Genomic DNA, 27,413 nt, shown 5'->3' with positions numbered 1-27,413 from the left:
GGGAGGCTGAGGCGGGTGGATCACGAGGTCAGGAGATTGAGACCATCCTGGCTAACACGGTGAAACTTCGTCTCTACTAAAAATACAAAAATTAGCCGAGCGTGGTGGCGGGCGCCTGTAGTCCCAGCTACTCGGGAGGCTGAGGCAGGAGAATCACTTGAACCCAGGAAATGGAGGCTGCAGTGAGCCGAGACCGCACCATTGCACTCCAGCCTGGACGACAGAGCGAGACTCTGTCTCAAAAAAAAAAAAAAAAGAAAAAGAAATTACACATGAAATTGTATTTGTTTACAGGATCACATATGACTTTTTTCTATTTTTGTCCATTTTTCAAATTTTTATTAATGACTATGGTGTTTTTTAAATTAGGAAAAATATTTAAAATCATTTATAATGAATATATAGAAAAGGAACTTAGTTGGATTACTTTTAAAAAGCTGGAAGTTGCTTTGAGGTTTCAAAGCTTGGAAATCCCCTGGATTTACTTTTGTTTCATAAATCCAGGACACCTTAGAAGGTCACTGGGATGAAGGCTAAACATGACAGCCTCCCTGACCTTGGTGTATAAAAAGCCCTATAACTGGACTATGGAAAGGAACCAGCAGAGACAGGAATGTTATTTCTTCCAAGCGTCTTTCTGGGAAGACACTATTCTCTGGTGGACGATATCCTACTACATGCTCAAGACAGGAATTAACAATTGAGCAACTCCTTAAAGTTTCTTGTAGATGCCATAAAAGACTGCCGACCACTTATGGCAACAGGGGAATGGGCTGGAAGACGTCCCTGTGACCCCTTCCCCCATGGCCTTGAGTTCCTTAAGCAGCCACTGTGCCTCTTACTGGTCACTTGTGATCTTAGGAAAGTGACTCCAACCCAGTCACTTCCCTTTTTCACTGACTGGTGGGCACTAGAAGTGATCATTTTATCTCAAGAGGTTATAAGGCCTCATTTTAAAAAAAGATGACAGAAGTGGCTTGATCTACAGAAGGGATCATGAACAGTGAGAGATGGCACCTTTGCTCCCACTGTGCCCTTGTTGGGTAGGATGGGATGCGAACCCATAGGAAAGATCTGGAATAAATCCAACTCTGTTCCTTCCTAGCCGTGTGTCACTGGGAAGTCATCTCACTTCTCTGGGCCTCAACTTCTTCATGCAGAATTTGGGGGTGAGAATTTTTGATTCACAGAGCATAAGGATTAACTGAGATGCTAATGTACAGGGACGCACATTGCCCACAGCAGGCGCTCAAGCAACATTCTTTCATTTCCTTCCCACCTCCCTCCTCCTCTTTTGCCCCCTCTCTCCCTCCCTCCCTTCCTTGCTTCTCCTCCTTCCCTCCTTCCTCCCTCTTTCCTCCCTCCTTCCCTGCCTCTCTTCCTCCTTCCCTCCTTCCCTCCCCCTCTTCTTCTTCCTCCTTCTCTCCCTTCCTTTCTAAATAACATTACTTCTCTGCTTCCTCATTCTGCCTTTGCTGAATCTCTGCCTTTTCTGGACCTAAGGGAATGAAATTGGAATGGGGCTCAAGACGAGAAGGGATTTGCTGGACAGTTACTCTTAAGTGCTTGCTGGATCAGCTCTGCAGGGTTAGACCTGCTAAGGGTCCAGCTCTGAGCCCTTCCTGGGACCTCCTCTAATCTGGAAGCAGAGATGCATACAGTCAGCCCCTGGAAGCCCAAGTGCCAAGTGAGGCTGGGACTCCAGGTGACGTTACAGCCAACTTCTGTTTCATCTTACAAAGAGACAGCAATAACAACAACAAAGAGATGACCTCTCTGACTGGGTAAAGAGGCCAAAAAGCATTTCTGATGGAGGAAGAATCTTAGTTACTGCACCTCAAAAAAAAAAAAAAAAAGAAAGAAACCATTTTTTAGTTTTCCTATTTTAATGGGTAAGTTCCCACAGGATGGCTGTGGGGTGGCCAGGCAATGTCCACCTGGTTCTGCCTTTGTGGCACATGACCTCTTTTAGCCCCTCATAAGCCAGTACGGCACTTTCCAGGGCCCTTTGGTTCTGTAGCCTTATTGCAATGGTCAAGTTTTCCACACTCATGTCTTTCAGTACATTCTTTTAGGTCCTGGCCAGTCACGAACAGGTCTTAAAGGTCAATTAGGCCTTAGGTACTTTTGATCTAAGAAGAGGAAGGAAGGAATAAGGAACCAAGGAGGTAGAAAGAGTGCGCCCTGCAAGTGCTATTCTCTGAGTCCTGCAGCCGGGAGGCTTACCAAAGGCTTCTGAGAGCCCAAACACCTTCTGGTTGTAGACATCTGTCTTGTCCCAAATGAAATAATAGGACAGGTCTGGGGCTGCAGCAAACCACTTCCTGAAGAGGCGGCCCTCCACTGCTACCATGAGGTGCACCTTCATGAGGTTGAAGGGGATGGTCGGGTGGGTGAGGCTGATCCTCAGGACAGATTTGTAGCCAGGGGTCCGGCTGCTCAAGTAGCTCAGCCTCATCTTGCAGCCAGCGATAGAGATTTCCTCCTGCAAAGCCTAGAAAACAGAGGCAGATCACAGCAAGGGACGGTCGTCAACTCACCCGGTGGAGGGAAGATGGCGCGGCCCGATGGACTCTGGGTGTTCAGGAGGTAGAGGGAAAGGCAGGAGAGAGCAGGGGGTAAAAAAGAGGAGACAGTGGAAAGAAGAGGGGAAGCAGAGGGTGAAGAGAAGCAGCAGGAGGAGGAGGAAGGGAAAAACATAAATGAGATGGAAGACAGATTGGGGAGGGGTAAAACATGTCAGAGGACCTGGTTTCTGGGGCCACTTTTCATGTGGTGACCTTGCAAAAGTCACCTCACCTCGCCAAGCCTCAGCCTCCTGCTCTGTACAACAGGGATGACATCACTCATCTCATTGCAGTTTTGAGAGGAACACATAGGATATGCATATAAAATACTTAGATCACATTGCTACTGGTTCATGAGCTGTGTTATCCTAGAAAGCTCACGGAAACTTTGAATCTCAGTCTCCTCCCTGGCTTTGTGTGAGGACTGAGAAAGGTCACATAGGTAAAGTGCCTAGCACAGGAACATTGTCAGGGGGCATGCAGTGCTGCTGCTGCTGCTGGTGGTGCTGGCAGCAGGGATGTCATGAAGAGAGACTCCTGCGGCCAGCTGCCTGAGCAGGAAGGATGGTTTCTTTCTCAAAACTTTCTTCAAATGAGATCTGTTCCAAATGACTTTCATTTTCAGGAAATTAAACAGAGACTACGAGATATTGACCAAACAAATAATTATGCAGAGTTGAGACCACAGCCTGGCAGGACCTGTGGTTCACAGCCCTAGCTCATCCACAGAGAGAGGTTGGACTGCCTGCATAGAGCTTCTGGCCACTCTGGGCCCCAGCTCCAGTGCCAGATGAACAGAGTGGGGAAGGCTGTGACCTGGGGAATGCTCAGGTCACTTAGCTACTGGGTGCAATGAGCCCAGTTCTAAGTTGGAAAGTTTAAATGAATGCCAGCATGCCCGGGCAGACAGCAAAAGCAGACAAGTTTATCAGCTTGATGCTCTGGGCTCTGTTTCAAGATAGGAACATTAAATCGATTGAGGCTAATATATCTATTCAAGGGACAATGGCTACTCTACCCTATGTTTACAGTGGATGTGGGCCTTTTTCATCCTGTCCATTTCATAGACAAGTGTGAACGCTTACCCTCACCTCATTCTCCTGAACACAGGACATTTTAGGGATTGGGTTTAAACCAAGGCAATCTTCCTAAACTATAGCTTACAAGTTCAAGGCAAAGCAGGACTCATACCCTGGTGAGCCCCTGGCATGACTGAAGTGCCATCCTGATGCTCTGAAAAATATTTACCTTCTTTAACATACCCTTTAAAATTCGTATCTACCAGCACTTGCAAAGGCTAACCTATGAGAGGACTGGGAAAATCCAAGAGTTTGTTTATGTGTATTTCAGGAATCTGATAATAAGCAAGGTTTTTGCCCTAACTGAATATGCAGGCACCCAGCTCAGGGAGCACTGTAAAGAGGGTGCAACCTTTAACCCCATTTGTTCCAGAGCCCCTGCTCCTGGGAAAAATGTTTAGCTGGAGCTGAGCCAGGGTTGAGTAACGAATTACTTCTCTCCAGCAAGCTCTGTCTCCACTGACAACCATTTCATAAGAAAGGTCAGCCTGGTAGTTGAGACGGGAGACAGGCGCTGAATCTCTGAAAAGGAGGTTTCAACCTGTGAGAGCAATGAGAATTTCAGAATGATTGTATGTCCTTCTTGTTGGCTGGCATCAGAAGCCACTCAACAGGGTACGCATGGAAAGGTGTTTGCTCAGCCAGGCATGAAACATACACACAAAAATGTATAAACTCCCTGCTCCACCAGCGCCCGCAGTCTATTAATAGGCACATCGCCTGAGTTCTCCTTAGGCAGGTGAGACAGCCAGGACTTCTCCTGGGCTTCTGCACTGACATCTCTCCTCTTCCTCAGGCCTTCGCTGCTGCCGTTAGAAACTGGGCTGGGGACAGCGAAGGAAATTCAACTAGTGGAGCTTTGTTAGGCGAAAATATCTATCTTGATTTCCATCAGATTAAAATGCATCTTTCCCAATTACCTTCTTTTAATGATAGTTAAGTAAAGCAGTTGTATATATAGATTTGAGCCAAGGCCTTAATTGGCATGAAGGCGGCGTGTGTTAAATAATCTTAATAATAATAGCTAAAATTTATTGAGTACTTATTAGGTGACAGATATTGTGCTAAGCACCTCATATATATTTTTCTCATTTAAATAATGCTCACTGTTCGGGATCCTTTGGCTTCTTCCTCTTGATAGGACCACTTATTTTAAATATTTTTAACAGAAATAATGAGAGAGGGACATAGGATGCTGGGGAAAAGGAAAGTAGGCAGAAGTGAACTACAGGAGAGTGGAAAGACAGAGAGAATTTAGTATAAACCAGAGTGTGCTAGGCAGTTCCAGGTGCTCAAGTGTTTTCTGTCTGTAAGAGGGGTGCGCCTCATGCCCTTACACCATGCCCGTTGTGGGGTTTGGTGGCTGGATTTTGCATAACAGGCTGATGGGACCTGACCCAACCCTACAGAGGTGTTTTCTCTCTTTCCACTGTCTCTGAGATCCTCTTCCACCCCCAAAATGAAATAAAAGTGTGGTGGAATGCAGTTAGGAGAGCTGGGTACCTGAATTTCTGGCACAATGGGGCCTTTCTCTGCACAGGAACTGGCAAAGGATGTCAGTGGGGATGGAGAGACGACAGGGTTGGGGCGGGCAAAATTGCTCAGGTCACAGCTGGGAATCTCATTCTCCTCATGTCTCATGATGATGGTTTCCATGACAAAGAAGCGATCCCATGGCAGCCAGAGGGTGTGCTCCTGTGTGATGAAAGGTGCCCGCTCGAACCGCAGGATGATGGAGATGCCGCCATTTGTCACCAAGTCAAAGCTGTTTGGGAGGGGAAGGTTGGGAAGGGGTGGGGAGCAGAAAGAGCAGGAACCAGGATGGGAAAGAGAGAGACCAAGAAAGGAGAGAAAATTACACCAAAGGGTCTGAGCATTTCTTGAGGGAGGCTCTAATGCCTAAAGATTTGACTGCAGCTCCAAACAATGGCAGTGATTTTAGAAAGCAGGGTTTTTTCCCCCCATAAAATGATTCACATAGAGAATTTGCTGAAATGAACCACTGCTGTGGAGAGTCATTTTCCAGGACACACAAAAGCTGACAGTGGTGCTGCTCGTACTTAGGGCCTTTCAACTGCGTCAGAGCCGAAGCCCAGTGAAAAGTCAGGGAACAAAGCAGAACAAGCCTTGATCTGGGTGTTAGGGCCTGGTCCTGGCTCTGCCTTCAACTATTGTGTGATCTTGGATAAGTCACTTAGCCTCTTTGATCCTCATTTTTTTCATCTGTAAAATGCAAAGGCTCAAATGGATTATTCTTAAGTCTCTAAGATTCTATGACTCCACAGCAATTTTAGCTCTAATTGTGATAGATTACTCAACAAAGGTCTTTGCAATTACAAAATAGCTAAGCAGTTTAAAGATGGCTCAATTAGAATCACAGTATCTTACAAGTGAAAGGGGAACCAGAAGACTGAGTGCCAGTCTCCTAGTTGAGATGAGATCACTGTGACAGCGTCTGGAGAGCTGGCAGCCCAGCCTCTGTTCATCAGCCTCTGAGGATGCTGGGGAGGTCTGAGGAGAAACCTGCCTTCCTAGCCCTAGTTCTGTCATCAATGTCACACCAAATAGGTCTGCTCTATGACGGTCTTCAGGTCTTCCCTGATCCTAGATGACCCCCTGCTAAGCCCTTCCTTTTTCAGGCTTGTGGGGATTGTACAGGCAGAGTCTTCCTTGCCTCACCCCAGAATATCTTGTGCCCAAACAGGACCTAGCCAGAAACATACTGGCAGTTCTGTTTGGTGCTGGCATCTTAACTCCAATCACCTGCAGACAAACCTAGCAAGGCACTTTCCCATCCAAGCCTTGGCATGCACTTTTACTTTAGAACATCAAAGAAAACTGAGTTCCTCCCTATCTGTACACATAATGTTTCTGACACTGTCCAGCCCCACCAGGAACCTGATTTGAGGGTTCTGCAGCCACATGTTTAGAAATCAGATGGACTCAGATTATAGACAATGGGAAAAGAGGGCCACATGTGAACCAAGGCACATCACTAATCCTGTAGGCTGGCTCTGCTGAAGTAAAAAGAGGGCATAGTGTGGCTGCTACTTAAAGCCCCATTATGCAATAACACATAAGACTAGGCCAGGCATGGTGGTTCACACCTGTGATCCCAGCACTTTGGGAGGCTGAGGAGGGTGGATGACCTGAGGTCAGGAGTTCGAGACCAGCCTGGTCAACATGATAAAATGCCGTCTCTACAAAAAACAAAAAACTGGCCAGGAATGATAGTGGGTGCCTGTAATCCCAGCTACTTGGGAAGCTGAGGCAGGAGAATGGCTTGAACCTGGGAGGCAGAGGTTGCAGTGAGTTGAGATTCCACCACTGCACTCCAGCCTGGGTGACAGAGTAAAATCTGTCTCAAAAAAAAAAAAAAGATATAAGACTAGAATTTTGTGTCCTTTCCCTTCTTAAAACAGAAAGTTTAAATCAAGTAATAGGTGAACCACTAGAGAGGAATTTAATGGTCATCTGACCTAGTCCCCCTCCCATTTGATGCATCAGTTTCTTCTGTAGAACCACCATCAAAGGCCCATTCAGTTCCTACTTACACAATTCTAGAGATGAGGAGGTTGCTATATCCACAGGAGGACTGTTCTGTTTTCGGTTAGTTCTGACTGTTAGAACTTTTTTTTTTTTTTTTTAACTAAGTGTGAGTCCCTCTCTTTCCAGCTTCTTATTCACTGGGCCTGATTTCTATCTGCTGGGGTGACTTCAAACTAGTCCGTTCCTTCTGTCACAACCTGGCTGTAGTAGGTATTTTCAAGGCCTGTCTTCTTTGGCTTTTTTGGATGGAGAACTCCTAACTATCAAACTGGATAGCTCAAACTTCATCTCCTCCACACAGCCTTAGTCAGTCAGAATTCCGGCTTCCTCCTTGGGTTCCACTGCCCCACATGCATGGCATTGCACTGTGATTGCTTGTTGAGCTCTCTGGCCCAGAGACATCGAGTCCTCTGTCTTTTCAGAAACTAGCCCAGTGCTTGGTGGTTAAAAGTTGATGGAATAAATGCATGAGTGACAGCATCAACTGCTCCTGAACTGACATCTACTAAACACCCTACATCCCTTCTCACTTTGGCTGTTACTGCAGTTAAATCTAAGGTTCACCTGTGCAGTTGGTGTGAGAGACCTCAGTGCAGGGTCTGATTTTGACCCTGATAAATCCACCGTGGGGGAATGGGCCCATTCCTGCAGCTTGCTCTTCTCTCCTCTAGAGACTGCAAGGATTCTGCATGGAACCATCCTGTCCTAGTGTCAAGTTCTGCTCTTGGTAGATGGCATCCCCAGATTTGGGGCTCCAAGCTCCACAGCCTGACTCTTCCGCCCTTTGCAGGAGCTAGCACCCCTTTGCCTGTTCCGCATTCACTTAGGTGAAGTTGGGCCTGACCATCATTCAGTGATAGAGAAACAGCTGGGGTGGGGTTTATTTTGAATCAAGAATTCAGGTTTTGGCTCTCTAGGAGAGTACCCAGGATTTTGGGGAAATACTCAAAGAACAATTTTTCTGTCACAGAACTGAATAGCATCTGTGCCTTGATAGAACATTTTTAACTGTCAAACAGAATTTCAGCCAGACTTATAAGCTCCCTTCATGAGAGGTTGTATATGAGGAGGGAGGAAAGACAAACATGGAAAGACATATTCCCAAGGCAGTGAGCAAGTAGAGGGCAGCTGGCCTTGCCAAGAGCAAGTAATGAGCTGGGGCTAGGCCTGCTTCTCTGGAGGGGAAACCCTGCTTTGGATATGAATGTGAATGTGACCCCAAAGGGAAGGCCTGGGTGTCATATGAAGCCCAAACAGTGCAGGGCCATTCTGAACACTACTACTTGCTCCATGGCTGAATTATATCACCTTTCCAAGCCTCAATTTTCTCATTTGTAAAAAGAAGCTGATGATCATAATCATTTGGCAGGGTTATTGATTATACTGATGGGATAATAGATGGGAAAAGCACAGGGCCTCACATATTCCCTTGTCTTGGCCTCTACCTCTCCCCTCCCCTCCTCTCCTTTCCTTTTCTCCTTTCCCCTTTTCTTCTTTCCTCTCTTTTCTCTTTCTTTCTGTTTTTTGAGACAGGGTTTCACTCTGTCACCCATGCTGGAGAGCAGGAGTACATTGGGGCAATCATGGCTCACTGAAGCTCAAGCGATCCTCCCACCTCAGCCTCCTGGGATGCTGGGACTACAGGTGCATGCCACCACACCCAGCTAATTTTTGTATATTGTTTTGATAGAGACATGGTTTTGCCATGTTGCCTAGGCTGATCTTGAACGCCCAGGCTGGTCTTGAACTCCTGCGCTCAAGTGATCCTTCCACCATGGCCTCCCAAAGTGCTGAGATTACAGATGTGAGCCACTGCGCCTGGCCCCCAATTTTCAATTCAGTGAACCTAATCTGCATCTCTTGCCTGTTATTCTTTTAGTTTGTCTTCATGGCCTCTATTTTCCTTTTTTTAAAATGATCTCTGGCTAACTTCTCTGCTACTGTTTTCTGTTTGTAAGCTTCTGTAAAGGTGTGAAGTCTGGGATTTCAGCAAGTGGGTGTGTGTATGTGTTTGTGCGTGCACGTGTGCACGTGTGCGTGTGTGTAGGGGTGGGGGAGCTGAATGAGGGCAAGTATCATGGTGCCTTCCTGGAAAGCGAAGAATACAGGGTCCCTGGACTTTCAGTCCACTTGCGCACACTGTTATTTCCAGACCATATCTCTTAGTCTTACGGTTTTTCCTAAGGCATGAGAGGTAAGAAAGAAGGTGAGTTAAGGAAGGGTGGGAGGGCAGTGATATCTGTTCACATATAACAGAGATTTTTGGATACTAAGAGAACAAGTGATAACTTTCCCATACATTAGGCTGAGTTGGGAAGAAAATTTAAGCCCCAAAATGCACTGGTAAGAATTGATCTGAAACTCAACCAATTGCAGCAATTCTGGCTACTGTGATGTAATTTAGGAGGCTGATGCAGGAAACATGGCTGATATTTAGCTCCATGCTCTCAGTGGGCAGTAGAAATTGCAGAGGAAGCACAAACAGGAGGAATCGGGAGGTGTCAGAGTGAGCTTTCCCCGAAGGCTACCGAACTTATGCCAGACTTGGTGTGGTTTTTGAATCTGCTCTAACCAACCACAACAGGGCATAAGGATTGATGATTTGCCATCTCACAGGAGTGACTGGCAAGTTTCATGGCAAAAAAAAAAAAAGGCAGTCCTGAAAGTCTCCTTTTGGATGAATGTTTCACAGCAGGTAATAATGTGGTCAGAATACCTGTTGCCTAGGAGGCTCACATCTGCCACTTTCATACAGCAGGCAGCATCCTTCATGCTGTACCGGGTGTCTTCATGAGGGCCTTCCTGGGTTGGAAGGTGTACAGGGTAGGGAACAGTGGCCTGGCCTGGCCAGTTTATCCCTGAGGACTGGCCACTAACGTCTTCCAGCTGGGCCTCTTCCTTTTCACATGGAGTGAGAGGCAGGGAGGGGGCACCCCATGCCAAGCTTGCCAACCCCATCTAAGAGGCACACATGTCTACAAACAGATGAGCCTCTACTTCATTATCACCTCGGCCGGGACATGTTCACATCTGATATTGGATTAAAGAGGTGCTAAAATCAATCAAGCTGGAGCATAATTTCCAACACAGAGTGAAAATCAACCTTATGGGCCCACGCTTAGCCAGATGGACTGCCACCACCTGGTTTTATTAAAAATAGAGGACTTGTCATCACTGACAGCCTAAATATTCTACTTTCCTCCTTCTCTTTTCTTTTTCTCCAAAATATTCTCATTGCCTATCCTGTCACCATCACCTTCTCCTTCAATAATCTGTAATTTTAACAAAAAGCTAATATTCATTGTATACTCATTATGTGCCAGACACTGGAAATACAGCAATGAATCGAAGTGTGGTGGGGAACTAAGATTTACTAAACACATACTGTGTGCCAGGTGCTTCCTCATCACCATATCATCTAACCCTCAAAACCAATCTGTGAAATAAACAGCATTAGGACCATTTAACAGATGAAGCCAAGACACAGAGAGGTGAGGAGAGTTATCCTAGGACACACAGCAGGTGGGAGAGCTAGGGCCATTAAGGAAGCTTTACTTCATTCTGCTGACGGTTCTTGGAGGAATTCAAAGGTCAGAATTCTGTCATCACCCAAATGGCTTGCACAGATCTAGGCAGCTGCAGGATGGAAACCGCATAACAGGAATGGCTGAGATTTCTCAAGCTGTCTGTTCTGTAGAAAGTGGTTCACATGGCTGTTTTATATCATAAGTCATGGAACAGGATATGTATAAGGTACGCTCTCCTTATTCTGAGAACCAAATGAGAAGAAACTGCTACATCTAGAGTCAAAGGGACATAGGCCAGAGTCAGGTACAAGGTCATACAATTAGTAAGTTGCAGAGCTGCGCATTTGAATTCAGGCCCTCTGAGTCCAAGACCCATCCTCTTTCCACATTCTCAGTCCAGCAGCAGCTATATGGCCAGACCACAAGAGCAGGACCTTCACTGTTTCTGACTCATAGAAAGTCTCCTACCTGCCATCTTGCCTGCTGATTGTATATCCAAAGATAGGGTTATTGACAAAACTGATGTTCACACCAACCAGGGGGGTTCCATCTGATGTCATCACTTGGCCACGAATAACACAAGCATGCCTGTGGGAAGAGAAGAGAGCACAAACATGATATACCTTTCATGATCAGAGCCCTGGCTGGCAGGGAACCCCGAGAGGCCAGAAGACAGCAAATCAGTCACTGAGACACATCTTGTACCCAGTGGCTCATGGTACTCACTCAAGATACATAATAATCTTTAAAAAAAATGTCGCCTCAGTTTAGGGCATCAAAGTGTCCTTGAGAGAATTGCTATTGGGAGGTGATTCAATGTTCTCACTTGGAGGTTATTTTCTAAGGATACTATACTATGCTGTAAGGAGATAAAGCTGATCACAGAGGGCAATATCACCTAGTTCTCTGTGTGTGTAGTTCAATGATCTGGGTTCAAATCCTGGCTCTGTCACGTCCTAGCTCTCTGAACTTCAGTAGGCATGTGCCAGTTCTTTGAGTCTTTGTTGTTTCATGCTGGTATAGGGTAAGCTCCACAAATGGCAATGGCTATTACAGCTACTAACAGTCTCATTGGAAGTGAACATACAAACAAGTGAGCAGGATAGAAGGTACTTCCTTTCATCTGACATTCGAGATAGGAGGACAGATGTTAGCATGTTCTCGGAGTGAGTTTTGGAAACTGACACCTCTCCCAACATCCCTCCTGCCACTCTTACTCTATATTTTGCACAAGAAATTACCTGCTTTTCCCAAACTTGCCAGGCGAATGTTACTTAGTGCCTCTGTCTGTGCAATGTTCTTCCACCTGCCTAAAATGTCATTCCTGCACTCCTCTCCCAATATTCTCACCCTTAAAGACCCAACTATTAATGACACCTCTTCCTTGAAGCCTTTCTTGATGCCCCTAATCAGAACTAGTTCTTCTCTCCCACAAAACCTGATGCAGACACCTTGATACTTTACCAAAGCATACATGCTCCTCCCTTCTACTAGATCCTGAGCTCTTTGAGGGCAGCGTGAAGATTTCTTCCTTTCTCCTCACAGTGACTGAACTATGTCGAACAAATCCTAGGTTGCTATTGAAAACATGATGGTTGAACAAATAAATGGGACAATTAGAGATCATCTAGAATGGTGGCTTTTCAAATATTCAGAAACAGAAATGTTTGGGTAAGTGACATTTTATAAGGACTCCAAAGCGGAAAAGGAATGAAAAGATCTACCCTGGATGAAGTTGGGGTGGAGGTCTCCTCTCCCTTGGGCTGATTCTGAGGGCAACTCTGTGTAGTCTCCATGTCTGGAGAAGTCAGTTAGAAGATCCCTAAGTTAGTGGAACTTTCTCATTTTATGGAAGAGGAAACCGGTTTCCAGAGAGGTTATATTGTGTGCCCAAAGCTCCACAGAGAGCAGGTAACAGAGGCAGGACTTGAACCTGGGCCTCACTACTCCAGGTCCAACTCTAACCAGTCACTTGCCACTGGCCACGGGTGGAACTGAAGGCACTGGCTGGTCCAACATCCTCAGAGATCCACACACTGGGGAGAAAGCCCTCGCTGAAAGGCATCTGAGGCAAAAACGCAGGTGCTGTGCACCACATAACCTTCTCTATTCACCTCAGGTGAGAAGGCTTTTCCTTCTGGCCTAGGGAAGAGCTAGTGACGAGGCCCATGGGCATTCATTAAAAAAAGATCTCAAATTCAGTCCCTGCCATATGAGGTATCCACACCTCTACCTTCCTAGAGTGATAAACTTTTCTCTGTTAGATGAGAAAAGCAATTAACACCAGGCTTGTAAAGCAGCTGGTCTCACTAGTGTCCTTTCTGAAGGCAAGAACAACTACCCACAATGCACTAGACTCCCCACCCCACCCCACCCTCCTCACCTCACTCCATACAATCTGGTTAATGCTAATTCAGTCAGTGGTTTCCTTCCGAGGCCCTTGGTCTAAATGCAATTACACCGCAAACAAGTTAAGCGGGTGAGGCTCAGCAAAGACTTTCAATTCTGCTCTGAAGGTCTTCCAATGTATTTATGTGAAATTATCTCTCCACTAATGGGGAAGATTTATTCCACCGATTATATTCAGCTGGTTCTGAGAGATGTTTTCTTTAATGGAGGACAATTGAATTTTGTATTGCTGGAACTCTGTCCTTCCAGAGAATTACTAACAGATCTCATCTCCTCATGCTGGCCACCATCCAGCCTTCTCCAGACATGTGCCTCTGGATTCTGCCTGGACAGTAACCAGCCCTGGGAGGATGGCTTCCTTTCTGGGGCTGTCCTGGCTGCTGCCCCTCATACACATGCAGGCCAGCCTCCTCTGATTGATCTCTCTTTGGGGATTTCCTGATAATTGGGAAACATTGAATCGGCACCATTTGGCTACCATGTAGCCTCCAACTCAGCAAGCTAGAGCAGATGCAAGTTTAGCCCGGGCTCCCGTGGATTGCTTTTGGATTCTGGGGAAGATTAGGTTGACTCCCTGGACACTGATAGGCCATAGAGGCGTCTTGCCAACACAGGCATTTGGCTCAGGAATTAAGTCCTGGAGAAAAACACTTCCATCCTCGTTCTGTTTTCATGATTTTCAGTTGTCAGGAAAGCCCGGATTAATATAAAGCCTTCCCTGGAACAAAGGAGATGGAAGTCAGCTCGGCGGGGGCCTCTGAATTGTGTCTTGTGCCATGTGCGTTTGTCCTGGGAGGTTTGAAAAGATGCGAGTGCTGGGCTTCCCTATGCTTGCTTTCTGCATCCATTTATTTAATGGATACTATCAGTGGTGTGCTGGCAAATGTTTAATGACTTTCAAAAAAAAAAAAAGAAAGAAAAATAAAAGAAAACCAGCTTCAACTGTAGCATTTGCTCATTTCTGTGGTGTAAATACTCTCATTCTGGCTGTTTTCAAGCTACCAAAGAGATGCCACTGAACACAGAGGTGGCAAGAGACACACAGGAGGATGCCATTATGCGGTACTGCCACCGTGGAGATGCGATGGTCCTGAGTAACTCAAGAGCCAACGTAACATCAAACACGCCAAAATAATTAGAAAGTAATAAATTTTGAGTATTTATTACCTTTGCTTTTAACATACCTTATTTAATTTTATATAATTTAATTTTTAATAATGGCTGTGTTTACCAACCAGCTTGCCGAATTTCTGAACATTTAATAATCAGTTCTTGTGAACTGGTTCAAGCTGGCTTCTGCATAGCACTGGAACACTGACCCTACACTGAGGGTTGGGCACTTGCTCAGTGGTGGAGATGTGGCTAAGAAATAGTTGCTGCTTTGAATGTAGAACTCTGCAATGGAAGACTGCCTTAGTGAAAAACCATTAATGTGGGAGCAAATCACTGCCACCAACTTGGCTTTCCAGCTAGCTCATATGATCCTCTATTACCAGTCCTCTATTTGACATGATTTGCTTCCTCATGGTCACTGTCTCGCTGTAATGCAGTTTTGGGCTGTTATTTTCTACTCATCCTTAAGAGTCTCAACTAAGCTATCACCACCTCAGTAAGGTTGTCATCAATTTTTCCTGACACAATGAATCACCCCCTCCTTTGGGCTTTTATACACTTTACAAGTATCTCTCTAATATTTGATGGTCACATTATATCATTTGCATTTATATAGCCATCTCACATGTTTACGTGTGAGCCAGAGGAGGGCTGGACCACATCTCCAGAGAGGGTAAGCATGGGATGCTGCTCTCAGAGTGTTTGTGAAGTGAAAAACAATCAAGTAACTGGAAGAGAGAAAAAGACTTGCTCAAGGTCATCCAGAAAGGAATTCACTTGGCTGAGCTGACACTAAAGCTAGGTCTTCTTACTTCTGAGGCCTCACTCTTACTACTGTGTTATGTACCTGCAGTCACTCAAATTCCTTTAATTTCATGAAAAATCGGGCACCTACTATGAGTCAGGCTCTGTGTTAGGTGCTAAGTTCCAGAAATGTATGAATTACGGTCTCCCCTTACTTGCTAGAGCTCACAAAAACCAACATGAAATGCCCCCGTGTAGTTGTCTCTGACACCAGTGAGTCAACACATGGGTTTGGCATATGTCAGGCAGCTGGGATATAAAACAAGCAATTAGGCTAGGTGAACTCTGCCAGGAGGGAGCACCACTGCCAAGCCAAGGGTGGTGTCAGACATACTGGCATGAGTCCAACCACACACTCAGGGCCTGACTGAGGTGCCCTTGCTGACGCCAACAGGGGAGAAGATCTGCCTGACTGCTTCTTGAGGAGAGTGACAAGGTTTGGGATCAACAGAAGAATCTGCTGGAGACACAAAACCGCTCCAAAACAAAATCAAGCAAATAAAAAGCCAACCTCAACTGTTGCTCAGGGAAAAGTGGTAGGGCTGTGGTGGCGAGAGCGCTGGGCTGGGAGTCATAGTTCCCAGTTCTGACTCTGGGAACTAACTATATGATTTTGGAGTCATCTGACCTCTCTGAACCTCCCTTCTCTCATCCGTCAAATGCAGGCTGAAGTTTTTCCCAACTGGTATAAAATAGAATTCAACATACGTTTAAGAATTTATAACTGTTTTAATCTCGTACTACCCAATCCAGCTAAAGCAGCCCTACTACACGTGGCTTCAGAATCTTAATGGAGCTCATGCAATACTTATACTTATGGCTAAATTGTTCCCTCTATCTGGAGACTTCCACCTCTCCTAGAGCATTCAACAAGCAGTAAACACCACTCCTGCTCCTTCCGGGCTACTCCTCATGAGTTCTGAGTGCTGTTGCTCTGCCAGGACAATCTTTTCCCCAGCAGAACATGAGCTCCTTGAAGACAGGGACCAACCACATGTCTCTCACTGCTATATTCCCAGCATTGATCATGGCTGATGGCCATTTCTGAGTGGGGAAAAGAAAACCTCCTCCAAAACAGGTGTTTGCTCTGGAGTTTGAATGCAGGGCACAGAAAGTTCTTGATAAATTATTTACACAATGAATAAAGAGCTTATGTGCTTCTGTTACTTAAGGTGAGGACGATGTTAGAGAACTTTGAGCTACTTGACCTTGACAGGGATATGGTTAGAGAACCCAGGGCTGGAAGAGTTGTGCCCTTTCAAGAGGCTGGCCCACACTCTCCCTCAAAGTTTGGGTACCTTCCCCTGGAAGACTCACTTGCCTCAGCCTAGCTCTGACCCTTTGATTCTATACCCTCCTCATCTGTACCAGCTGTGGTCTGGAAAACTTTGAAAAAGAATGCCAGAAACAAAGATAGATTGATTAGTCAATGTATATTATACAAGCAGATAAAGGAAGGCAAAGGGAGAAAAACTGTAGCTTTTATTATTATTTGTGTGTGTATGTGTGTTATCCTGTTATTAAGTGAAAGCAGCCACTTTGGTATTCAGGAGACTGGAATATCATTTGGGATCTAGGTGGCAAATGATAACTCTAGCTTTTCTCTCCTTTAAAGTATTTGCTAGTCTATAATATTATTGATTATGTAAATCACTCCTTTGCATTGTGTATTTTAAACAGGTTTATTTGCCTGACTTGTATAAATCCTTAAACTGTTTCCTGCTAACTTCTGCTGATTGGATGGGGATCTTTCCAGCATCTACTACAATTTATCTGAAGTCTTGTAAGAACATTACCTGGGCCCAAATGAGAAGCCTCACTTCACAGTCTGTGACATTACTACCACTGAAGGTGTTTTCAGTCATAGCCTGACATTATCCTCTCTGCAGCTCCCAAGACCGTCTTTCCAGCCCAGCCACCAGGCTGATCTGCAGCTCTCTCTTCCTAGTTTTGATCTGATGCTCTGCCTCAGTTTCTTTAACCAGCTTTTCCAGCCCAACATCTTCCGCCTATATACGTATTCTTGGGAAACCCCTGATTATGAAACATTCGAGTCAGAAGAGCCCTTCCTGGTCACCTCTTTCAAACTTCTTTTGGTAAAGATGAGAAAATAAAGTTCAGACAGGGAACGACTTGCCCATTCTTGCAGAGTTGTGGGGGAGCCAGGCCTGATTCAAATGCAGGATTCGCCATGAGAACTTGGAAGAGCCACTCCACCTCTCAGGATACTCGCAGTCTGACCGACATGTACCTAACTATTTGAGAATTCCAACTTGACTTGGCTGCCTCACAATTCAGAGTTCACATGATTAGAGCCGGGTTCTGGAACCATTTTTGATTGTATGGCCTTTCTGCAAACATTTCTGAGAAGGCTCCTTCAATGTATTTGCATTCATTTATAAATTACACATATGTGCTACCATCGCTGGTTCACCCTGGGAAGGGTAATATACATTTGGTGCAAGGTTTGATGAGTATTCATATTTCAAATAGCCTTCTTGATAATTTTGACTCTTTTAGTGAACTCTGTTAAGATTGTTGATCATTTTGAAACTCTTAGTTAACTTTTTGTTCAATCTTATGAAAATAATCATGCTTAACCTCATAGTGAGATTGAGTAAAGTATTTAACATTAGGAGTAGAAGTTCAGCTCTGCCATTTTTTTGTTTGCTTGTACTTGCACCATTAGTATTATTTTCCATTTGTATTTACTTTGCAGGAAACCTTTAAAGCCACTTTACCATTTTATGAGTAAGTTTGGTTAACACTAGATTTTATACAGACACACAGACATGCACACAAACAATTATGATATAATATACTATTACGTCATAATACACAATAAACAGTAATACACAATAAATCAGTGTGGGTTCACTGTCCCTCTTTCTTTCTTTTCTTCTTTTCTTTTCTTTTCTTTTTTTTTTTTTTGAGACAGAGTCTCGCTCTGTCACCCAGGCTGGAGCACAGTGGCATGATCTCAGCTCACTGGAACCTCTACCTCCTGGGTTCAAGTGATTCTTGTACCTCAGCCTCCTGAGTAGCTGGGATTAAAGGGGTGCACCACCATGGCCCAGCTAATTTTTTGTATTTTTAGTAGAGACAGGGTTTTGCCATGTTGGCCAGGCTGGTTTTGAACTCCTGGCCTCAAGTGACCCACCCGTCTTGGCCTCTCAAAGTGGTGGAATTACAGGCATGAGCCACTGTGCCCGCCCCACTGTCCCTCCTTCTGTGGAGTAGATCTTGATCTCCCTCAGAATGCCTCATGTACTGGTCTAGACATGAGGCATTGCCTCATGTACTGGTCTAACTAAGTAACACAGGAACCAAAGGAACAAATCAGTGAGAATCCAACATTATATAGAAACAAACCAGTCTTGCTTTCTTATTTCTTAAGATAAAAGAAACACTGTATAGATAGGGACCCTAAAATTTTCTTCCTGTTCTCATGGTCCACCTTCGGTATCCACCTTGGGACTCCGAGAGAGTGTATGTGGTGATTTTTTTGTATACAAAATAAACTTGAATATGCTATTTATTATTATACCCCAAAGCCAACTTCTCATTGTGCTTCAATCTTTATAACTTATTTCAAAGCTTATCCTATATTTACCATGTTTATTTTCCAATAGCCTTATGCCCAAACCAATAAAACTTGATCTAGTCCTTTTTTAATTTTTTTTGAGACATGGTCTTGCTTTGTCGCCCTGGCTGTAGTGCAGTGGCATGATCTTGGTTCACTGCAACCTCTACCTCCAGGGTTCAAGAGATTCTCCTGCCTCAGCCTCCCAGTAGCTGGGATTACAGGCTCCATAGGCGCCTTCAGATTGACAGGAGGGAGGAGTCTACCTTTTAAGTTACAGGGGTCTTCTGAGTGACTGAGTCCACGTTCCTCATGTATAGGTGTGGTCAGTGATGTCTGAAGGTGAGGCAGAGCTTCCCTTCCATCACTCCTTGAGGATGGGGTACCACCAGCTCTGCCATGGTGCCATGGTGCCAAGTGGTGACCTGGGGCCATCTAACAGCAAGATGGCCCAGCAACTACTAGTGTCTTCGGGGACCTGAGGTTGTGCTTCCTGCAGAGCCCAGAAACCACTGTTCTGTGGCCTGCTAGCTAAGCACGGCTGTTGAGCTCCTTCAGACACCAAGGGAGCGTGAGCTCCCAGGCTGCAAAATCAATCTCTCAAGTCTGTAGGTAGTCTGGCTGCTCAATGCTGATGCTTCAGGGTGAGTTCTCTCCCACAGGAATCTTCTAGAATATTTTCTGCTGGCTGATAAATGTGTACACAAGAACAGAGCCCTTGACTTGTCCACCATACTATGCTTCTGGGGAACTGAGCCCATCAACTATGGCGAGGGAGAAGCAGGACTGAGAGGGTCTGGCTAGCAGGGAGCAAGGCCCTTGTCCCAGGTAAGTGGGTTGGTCATGTCTGGGGACATGGCTCAGAAATACCATCATTGTACCTGGGGACATGAGATATGTGGTGCATGTTTAGATAGGCTGCTTTCTATGCTGTGTGGCCAGAAACTTATTTCTAAGAAGACTTTTCAGGTGATGGTTTGTGCTGTTAGAAAAATACAAGGCAGCTCTGCTAAAATGTGACTCCAGCCACAGTCTCTCAGCAGACAAGTTCATTCCATGACCATGTGTCTTGCCTTCTGTCAGGGCACAGGGCAGGTCCTGTTTCACCAGGAAAGGGGAAACTAGAATGAACCAGGATCAGACCCACTTCATGGGGAAGGGACTGATGTCAGGCAGAAACGCAGCTAAGGGACTCTGCACAAAGTCCAGCTCAACAGGCTAGAGCTGAGGTGTACAGCAATACACAGCTGGCCGGTAATGGAAATAATAATTCAAAGGATGAGGGAGGAGGGGCTGTAGCGGCATCATGAAAGGGCTCCCAGAGGCATCTGGATGGGGACGTCCATGTGTCACTTGGTTATCATGCCCAGGTAGAGCAGGGATGGAGCTCCAGACCCAGATGTGGCAGGGATGGGAGCCTGTCAAAAGAGGGCAAGCTTTGAGTCCTTTGGTGCCAGGGCACCAGGATGCTTAAGTCAGACAGAGAAAGTGGGGCCAGGATTCAGGGACAAGGCAGAAAGCCATTTGGCACAACTGGCAAGTCATGGCAGACAACAGTAGCAAGGATGTGAGTTGAGCAGCTGGGGCTGCTCTAAGCCCTTCTTCTCAGATTGGGATTGGTCCTAGAGGCCTGCAGGGTTAGATTCACAGGGTGGACTCACATGGCCCCCACTGTGGTGGGAGGAGGAGACCCAGGCAGGGGAGGCACGAGGGGCTGGATATCTCCCCTCTAGCAAAATACACACAGAGGCTGCATCCCTCCCTGTCAAGCCCCTGATTGTGGGATTTGCTTGAAGCAAACTCTTAATGCCTCTGAGATCTAATTGGAGGGCCAGTTAGACTACCTGCAGAGGTACCTGCAAGACCTGATCTTATATTCTCTACTGAGGGCAACATTAGTAATGTGAAGCATGGCTCTATAAATATTTTAACTTCTTATTGCTTAAAATTTCTCAGCGTTGGATAAAAATACAGAAAGTCTTTGATTTACAAAGAGCAGAATTACAGTTTATAGTTTGAGATATACGAACCTTCACTTGGGATTCCAGGTTCTCTGGGACTCCGGTTTGGCTACTAACTTGCTGAGCCAGGGGCTCACTCTGGCCTTGGAGTTTCCTCTTCCAGCACAGAGGGCTGATGGTCTGGAAGGTCCATTCATCCCTGCCATCCTAAGGTGCTGGGATATTTGCCCCAATTACACAACTACACTGATGCTTCAGGCTAAGATTCTCATTTTTCTCCCAGTTCTCAATAGTGACACTAAAACCTGTATGTATACTAATGCTATAGCTAATGCTAATATTAACATTACTGCTATTTAGTGACAGGGGTCACTAACACTTAATGAATGCTTACTCCCCTAACACCTAAGTGTTTTATGTGTGCTAATTTAATCCCCACAAAATCCTCATGAGATGTGGGTTATTATTTTCATAGTGTAGAGGAGGGTAGTGAGGCACAGAAAGATTAAGAGACTTCTCTAAGGTCATACAGCTAGCCAATAGTGAGGCTGAGATTCCAACCTCTGAGGTCAGTGCTCTTCAGCACAAAGCCTTATTGCACATGGGTTTTTTAATGATGTAGTAGAATACTGGAGAGCAAGTCAGGGCCAGGTGGGGTGCTAGGGTTGTAGTGGCACCACACTGTATGGATTTCTGAACTGAAGATGTTGAGCTGGGAACATAAAGGACTCAGCGGAGAAGAAGAGAGGCTCAGTACATGGGCTCTAGAGCCACCTGGGCTTGGCTTCCAATGTTGGCTCTGCTATTACAAGCCCTATGACCATGGCCCAGATTACTTAACTTCTCAGTAGCTCAGTTTTCATTGCTTAAAACAAGGGTAATAAAGTCCCTATATCATATGGTCTGCCCGGAGACTTAAAGGTGTTACTACCTATAAAACATTCCAAATAGAATATCCTTGGTAAATGTTAGGTGTTAGTACTGAACACATGCTATGAGCCAGCCATTGGGCTTCTGGGTATTTTATCTCATTTAATCTTCCAAACAACCTGGCAGGGTAGAACTAGTGACCCCACATCACAGGGGAGGAAGTTGAGTCTCACTAGCCCAAGGTCACATGCTCTCACTTTCCCTAGGACTTGAATCCAGGCTCTCTCCCTCTAACCCAGAGTCGTTCCCACTGCACCACAGCATCCTCTGCTAATGCTTTCTGTGATGGACAACTAGGAACAAGCTCAAGCTAGAAAGCAAACAGAGATCGTAATTCGTTTTTGAAATCAATAAAGGGATGATCAAGTGGCAGAGGAGGAGTTGTTAGCTGCTCATCAGGATGATGTGAGAACTCATTGTCTGCATCCTGAATTGAATCACCTAGCTGCTTTATCATCATAAACATTCATTTCAGTGCAGGGAGGGATTTTTAAAAAACCAACATGAATAATATATAATGGCTGACATTTTGGAGGAAGCAGGATCTTTACCTTCTTCCATCTTCCATCAGGTTATTTATCATTGTCTTTCTTTTCTTTCTTTCTTTTTTTTTTAAACTGATGGGGTACCCTGTCAGTTCAGCTTGTTCTGAAAATGCAGGAGTATAATTCAATAATAAATTCGCTCAGAGGCCAGCTGTCAGGAAGTTGGTGTTTATTTGAAGTCCATTAGATGATCTCTGCCGCTCGGCCTCTTGAGGGCTTCCTGAGGGCTAAGACCTGGGTGGAGGTGGGGGTTGGGGAGCAAATGCTCTTCTGAAACTCCTGTGCCACTGACGCTTGCATATGGCTTTAGGTTCACAGTGCGCAGATAAAAAACTATATTGCATACATGGTCATTTCTCTTTTCCATCATTTTTCACTCTTGAAAACTCTTGCTTTTAAAATTCCTGGAAGCTTTGTGCCTTTATATAGGGTATGAAAGGAATTCGAAGACTTAGGTGGAATCAAGGTTATTTCACTCCTGTTTAGAGCCAGTTTTAGGTCCTGATTAAGATGAAAGGCTTGAACTTGGTTAGTGAACGAGTGAGGGTCACATTTTTCTCAGTTCCTGCCCCTAACCCACTTTTCTGGCCTGATATTTACCTCTGTTCTTCTTTCTCCCACATGTCCCCTCTGCTTACCATGCTTATATACCACAGATTTCCTAAGCCCATCTTGATTTCAAATGTCAGAGCATGTCTTCTGACCTTTGATGTGGAAAATAGTGTCATCATAATTATCCTCCAGCCACATTAAAATTCTCTGCATTCTCTGATTGTCCTGGAAAGTTATGCTGTTGCTCACACTGGTTCTGCAGTATAGAATGCTTTCTACAATCCTGTTCAACTGAAACCCACAGTAAGCAATACAGCCTATCCGGTAGTTCATGCATACACATACATATATAACTGAAATAAGTTGCATGAAATACATATTCTTTTTACAGTGATGCACTGATATTTTCTATTTCATTCTACTCCATTTCAGTTAAATTTACTTCTTTTTTTTGAAAATAATAGTTTCGACCTGCTGAATTGATTTCATGAGGTACTAATGGGTTGTTATGACCTGCAATTTGATAAATGATGCTCTAATGGCCAACTCTCCTTACTGAAATTTTTGTCTCATGCTGAAGGCCATCTCCTGCCATAAGTCTTCATTCGTTCATTTGTTTTCAACAGCAAACAATTACTACTGCGTACTCTAAGCCCGCCCTGTGTTACATGCTGGAGAAGCAAAGCTGTAGGAGAGGCAGCTTTCACGGTGTAGGCTCAGGGGACAGGCGTGCAGTGGGAGTGATGGTCTTGCCTTTGAGCTCTCAGAGCACTTTTGTCTCTACTTCTCTTCAGGCACTCAGCAGGGACTGGCTAATTCATTGATTTATTCTGTCACTCACTGTGGTTCACTCTGTGCCAATTCCTTTGGGTTCAATGACACACAAGGCATGGGACCCACGAAGACCCCCACAGTAACGGGGTGAGATATCCTCTCCTTCCACACCTAGTGCAGAGTAGGTGCTGGGCAATAGTCACCAAATGAAGCTTGTGTGTGTATGTGTGTGTGTGTGTGTCTGTGTTTTGAGACAGGGTCTGGCTCTGTCACCCAGACTGGAGTGCAATGGCATGATCTCTGCTCTCTGCAACCTCCGCCTCCTGGGTTCAAGTAATTCTCCCACCTCAGCTTCCTGAGTAACAGGGACCACAGACGTGCACCACCACGCCTGGCTAAATTTTCATATTTTTCATAAAGATGGGGTTTCACCACGTTGCCCAGGCTGGTCTTGAACTTCTGAACTCAAGCGATCCATCTGCCTCGACCTCCTAAAATGCTGGGATTTCTAAAGGCGTGAGCCAGCACGCTCAGGCAGCTTGTGTGTTTTGCTCTGCTCTGTCCCTTGCTGAGCCTGCCCAGTCTCTCCTCCTCATAGGCTCTGATAGGATACGAGTCTCAGGTATCCTATAGGATTCTATCATATCTCTATAGGATACGATTCTCTGCCTCCTTTGGGGTAAATTCTTTGGTAATCCATCCTTCCTTTTGCTAAAGTCCCCCTGACTTCTTCAGTCTTTTCTCTTCGGGCTCAGTGTTTCCTGTCAGCTGAGTCTTGTAGCTCCCTGTCCACACCCATCTATTGCCCGATGGAGCCAACAACCTATTAGAATTAGGGGAACCCAGCAAGATTTGCCATCACATGATTTCTCGGACAAATTCCCTTCCTCAAATAATGATTCAACAATCTAAACCTGCCTCCCCTCTAGGTGGTTGTAATATCGTGTCCTAAAATCTATTCTGAACCCATATTTGAATAACCTGGGGGTGGTTCATCAGCACCTCTTCCTATAACTTGCTAATCTGTCCAGCATCTGCAACCTGTAACTATTCACTGAGGGGATATCTGACCCACATCCAGCCCTTTCAGTCAGAGGAGTCCTCCCCAAGAGCACAGATGCACCCAACAATGGGAAACAGTTCTGGCTCAAGTGTTTGCCCAGGAGATGTCTCATGTTGCCTTCTGTTTCCCAGCTCTCTGATTCCAAGCCCCACGTGTGTGTCCTGGCATCTTTGTATGGACAGTGCAGTTGGAGATCCTGCAGACCTCAGAGCTCCTCCTCTCCTAAGTGTCAATAGTGGACCCCCTTCACTGTATTCTCCCCATGACTCCATGGGAGGGACAAGTGTTCCACTAGGCAGATGGGACCCGGGCATCCAGGCCAGGAGAGAATGGTGGTATTCAATCCACTTAATCTGGTGACAGTGGTTCCCATGCCTACTCTGTCCCTTCCTACTTTAAGTCATGTCTGTTACTCTCCATCCAGCTGTGTCACTTTCTGTGGGTTTGAGGACAGCAGTTTGGCAGGATGTCAAATAGAGCTACTGTACTCATTCAACCTGCATTAAACACCTGCTCTGGACCCAACACTGTGCTGGGCCCTGGGGACACAGATGAACCAGACAGGGCCCCTCAGGGAGGCCTTCATCACTCCAGGAAATAGGGTCTGGCCTCTGAGGAAGTGAGTCTTGCGGAGAGTCCTGGGTGCTAGGGACTGGCTTGCTTGCCTTCACACCCAAGGTGGGCCAGTTGGCTCTAAGCCCTGTCCTTGAATTCTTCTCTTTCCTCTGGTGCCAGCAGCTGAGGTCCCAGTGTGCCTCATACTTGAGGCTCTCTGAGCCTGATCCAGCTGGGAATTTGCAGAGAGAAGGACCTCCACTCTGAGGCCTGCCTTTCCTTGCTGGTCTCAGAAATGCTGTTGGGTTCTGGGTGACAGCCTGATTCCTGGAGGCTGTTAAATGAAATCTCGAACTACACGAATTATGGCATAGCACATGGGGTACAGGAGAATGTAGGGTTTTGTTGGTTGGACACAGGCCTAATTGTCATACACAGGCACCAAGTCAGGTCTGCCTCCCCATCTGAAATTCCACTCTCTGGAGAAATGCCACTGGGCTCCACTCTAATAAGGATCCTAATTGACAGCCAGCTGGCAAGAATGCCACCTTTTCACTTCCTCAAATAATGATTCAACAGCCTAAACCTGCCTCCTCTCTGGGTGGTTGCTGGACCTGGAGGGCAGGTTCCTCTTAAGTTTTACTTCCAATTAAGGAAGTGGATTTGGAAACTCTTTTTAATTAACATCATCATCACCGCCATGTAATTAGCAAGCAAGTTTTTGTGTGGCAGGTACTAGGTTGAGACTTTATGTACTTTTTGTCCCCATTTAATTCTCACAGCAATCCCAAGATACATAGACATTAACACCCTAATCTTACAGCTGAGCAAGTTGGAGCTCAGATAAGTGAACCATTTAGGAATTTTCCTAAGGTTACAAAACTAGAAAGTGGATGCAACAGCCTTTTAATCTTGGTCTGTCGGATTCCAAGGCTTGTGCTATTTTCACTATGACATGCAGCTGCTACAAAAGCCACCATTTACTGATCACCTAATATGTACTAAGCCCCGGGCCAGATGCTTTATTTTAGTTTATCCTTTCAACAGCTTTCATGAAAGAGTTACCATTTTTGCCAATTTATAACTAGAGCCACCGACACAAAGGTTAAATCGTTTTCCTGAGGTCACACACAGCTAGTGGGAGGTAAAGCCAGGATTGTAACTCTGGGCACTTGCTATTATACCACACTCCCTCATATGAGAGGAAAGAAAGCAACTACTTAAACTGGGTAGCTGATTTCACTTTACCCCAACTGTGCAAATAAGCACTGTCCTACTGGTCTAGACCAAGGTAATCGAATACCAAGTAGGCAGTCTAATGAGAAAAGCATCTGCTGCCTCATGTATCTACATTTCTAGTCACTTGGGCATATTTTACACAAGAATCTGTTTAGGGGTCCTTCCTGAGAGCTGTTTCTTCTGAATCTAGACCAGTGAAGAGCTGGTACATAATGATTCTGGCAAATGTTAGGTAAAAGGAATTTTTACAGTAACTTTTTTTTTAAGAGACAGTAACATTTTTGGAAGCTTCTATTGTCTATTCATTTGAAGAACAAATATTATATCCCTGGCCCTGGCCAAAGTATTGCAGGTTTGGAGAGATGAATGGTCTCTATTTTCAAAGTGTATATAACCAGCTGAAGGTAACAGATATATAAACAATGATCTGCAAGTTGACTTCTTCTGCTTCTGTGACTAATCTGTAATGTGATTTTTAGCAGGTGATTTAACCTCTCTGGATTCTGAATCCTCAGTATAAAATTAGGTGTAATAGATAATATGTCCATCCTTCCTCCCTCCCTCAGTCCTTCCATTTCCTTATCCTTCAAGGTAATTTATATGTGTATGTTTTCAGCAACTACTAAGTGCTAAAATGTGTAAGATGAAGTGTTTCCCTGGAGGACTCAGTTTAGAGGGGGTGACAGACATTTACATGATGCACTCTATTAAGCTACTTGTCCAGAGCTGTGCATGTAGAGTGGCAGAGCCAGGATCCGAAGCCCAAGGTGGCCTGTCTCCAAGGCCTGTATCTTCCCTACTGCTGAGGGGCCCGTTTCCCCCAGCACAGGCTTCTCAAACTCCGTACTTGGCTGGCTTCTTGAGGCCAGTCAGACCTGCTGGAGCAACAATACTGAGACCTGTGTGCAGGTCCCATAGTGGCTCATGGCGCTTAAGCAGCAGGCTCAGGAAGTGACCAGGAGGACATACAGGGGACGTGCCCCTGCTGGCATTGATCAGGCTGGCATGGCAAGGGCATCCAGTAAGCAGAACAACCATAGGCAACCAACAAGCCATGGCCCTAATTGGATCCCGTAATGGGCCCTGTAAAGAATGACTGAGCAAGTGACATTTTCCTTGGTAGGAATATTAGTTATATCTCTAGTGGATTAAAAAAACTCGCA

General features: G+C 45.4%; 1 protein-coding gene across 1 annotated transcript in view; it reads right to left on the bottom strand.

The window, feature by feature from the left end:
• Positions 1–27,413, bottom strand: part of TENM4 (teneurin transmembrane protein 4) — a 787,916-nt gene that overhangs the window by 68,392 nt on the left and 692,111 nt on the right. The window contains exons 20-22 of the mRNA XM_011938905.1: positions 11,191–11,310; positions 5,150–5,411; positions 2,227–2,494 (exon numbers count right to left, since the gene is read on the bottom strand). Of these exons, the coding sequence (XP_011794295.1) occupies positions 2,227–2,494; positions 5,150–5,411; positions 11,191–11,310 (650 nt within the window). The remainder of the gene's footprint in view (positions 1–2,226; positions 2,495–5,149; positions 5,412–11,190; positions 11,311–27,413) is intronic.

The sequence above is a fragment of the Colobus angolensis genome, unplaced genomic scaffold (genome assembly GCF_000951035.1).
Source record: "Colobus angolensis palliatus isolate OR3802 unplaced genomic scaffold, Cang.pa_1.0 Scaffold179, whole genome shotgun sequence".
Lineage (NCBI taxonomy): Eukaryota > Metazoa > Chordata > Mammalia > Primates > Cercopithecidae > Colobus > Colobus angolensis.
The sequence above is the reverse complement of the archived record's forward strand: the minus strand, read 5'-3'. Positions and strand labels throughout refer to the sequence as shown.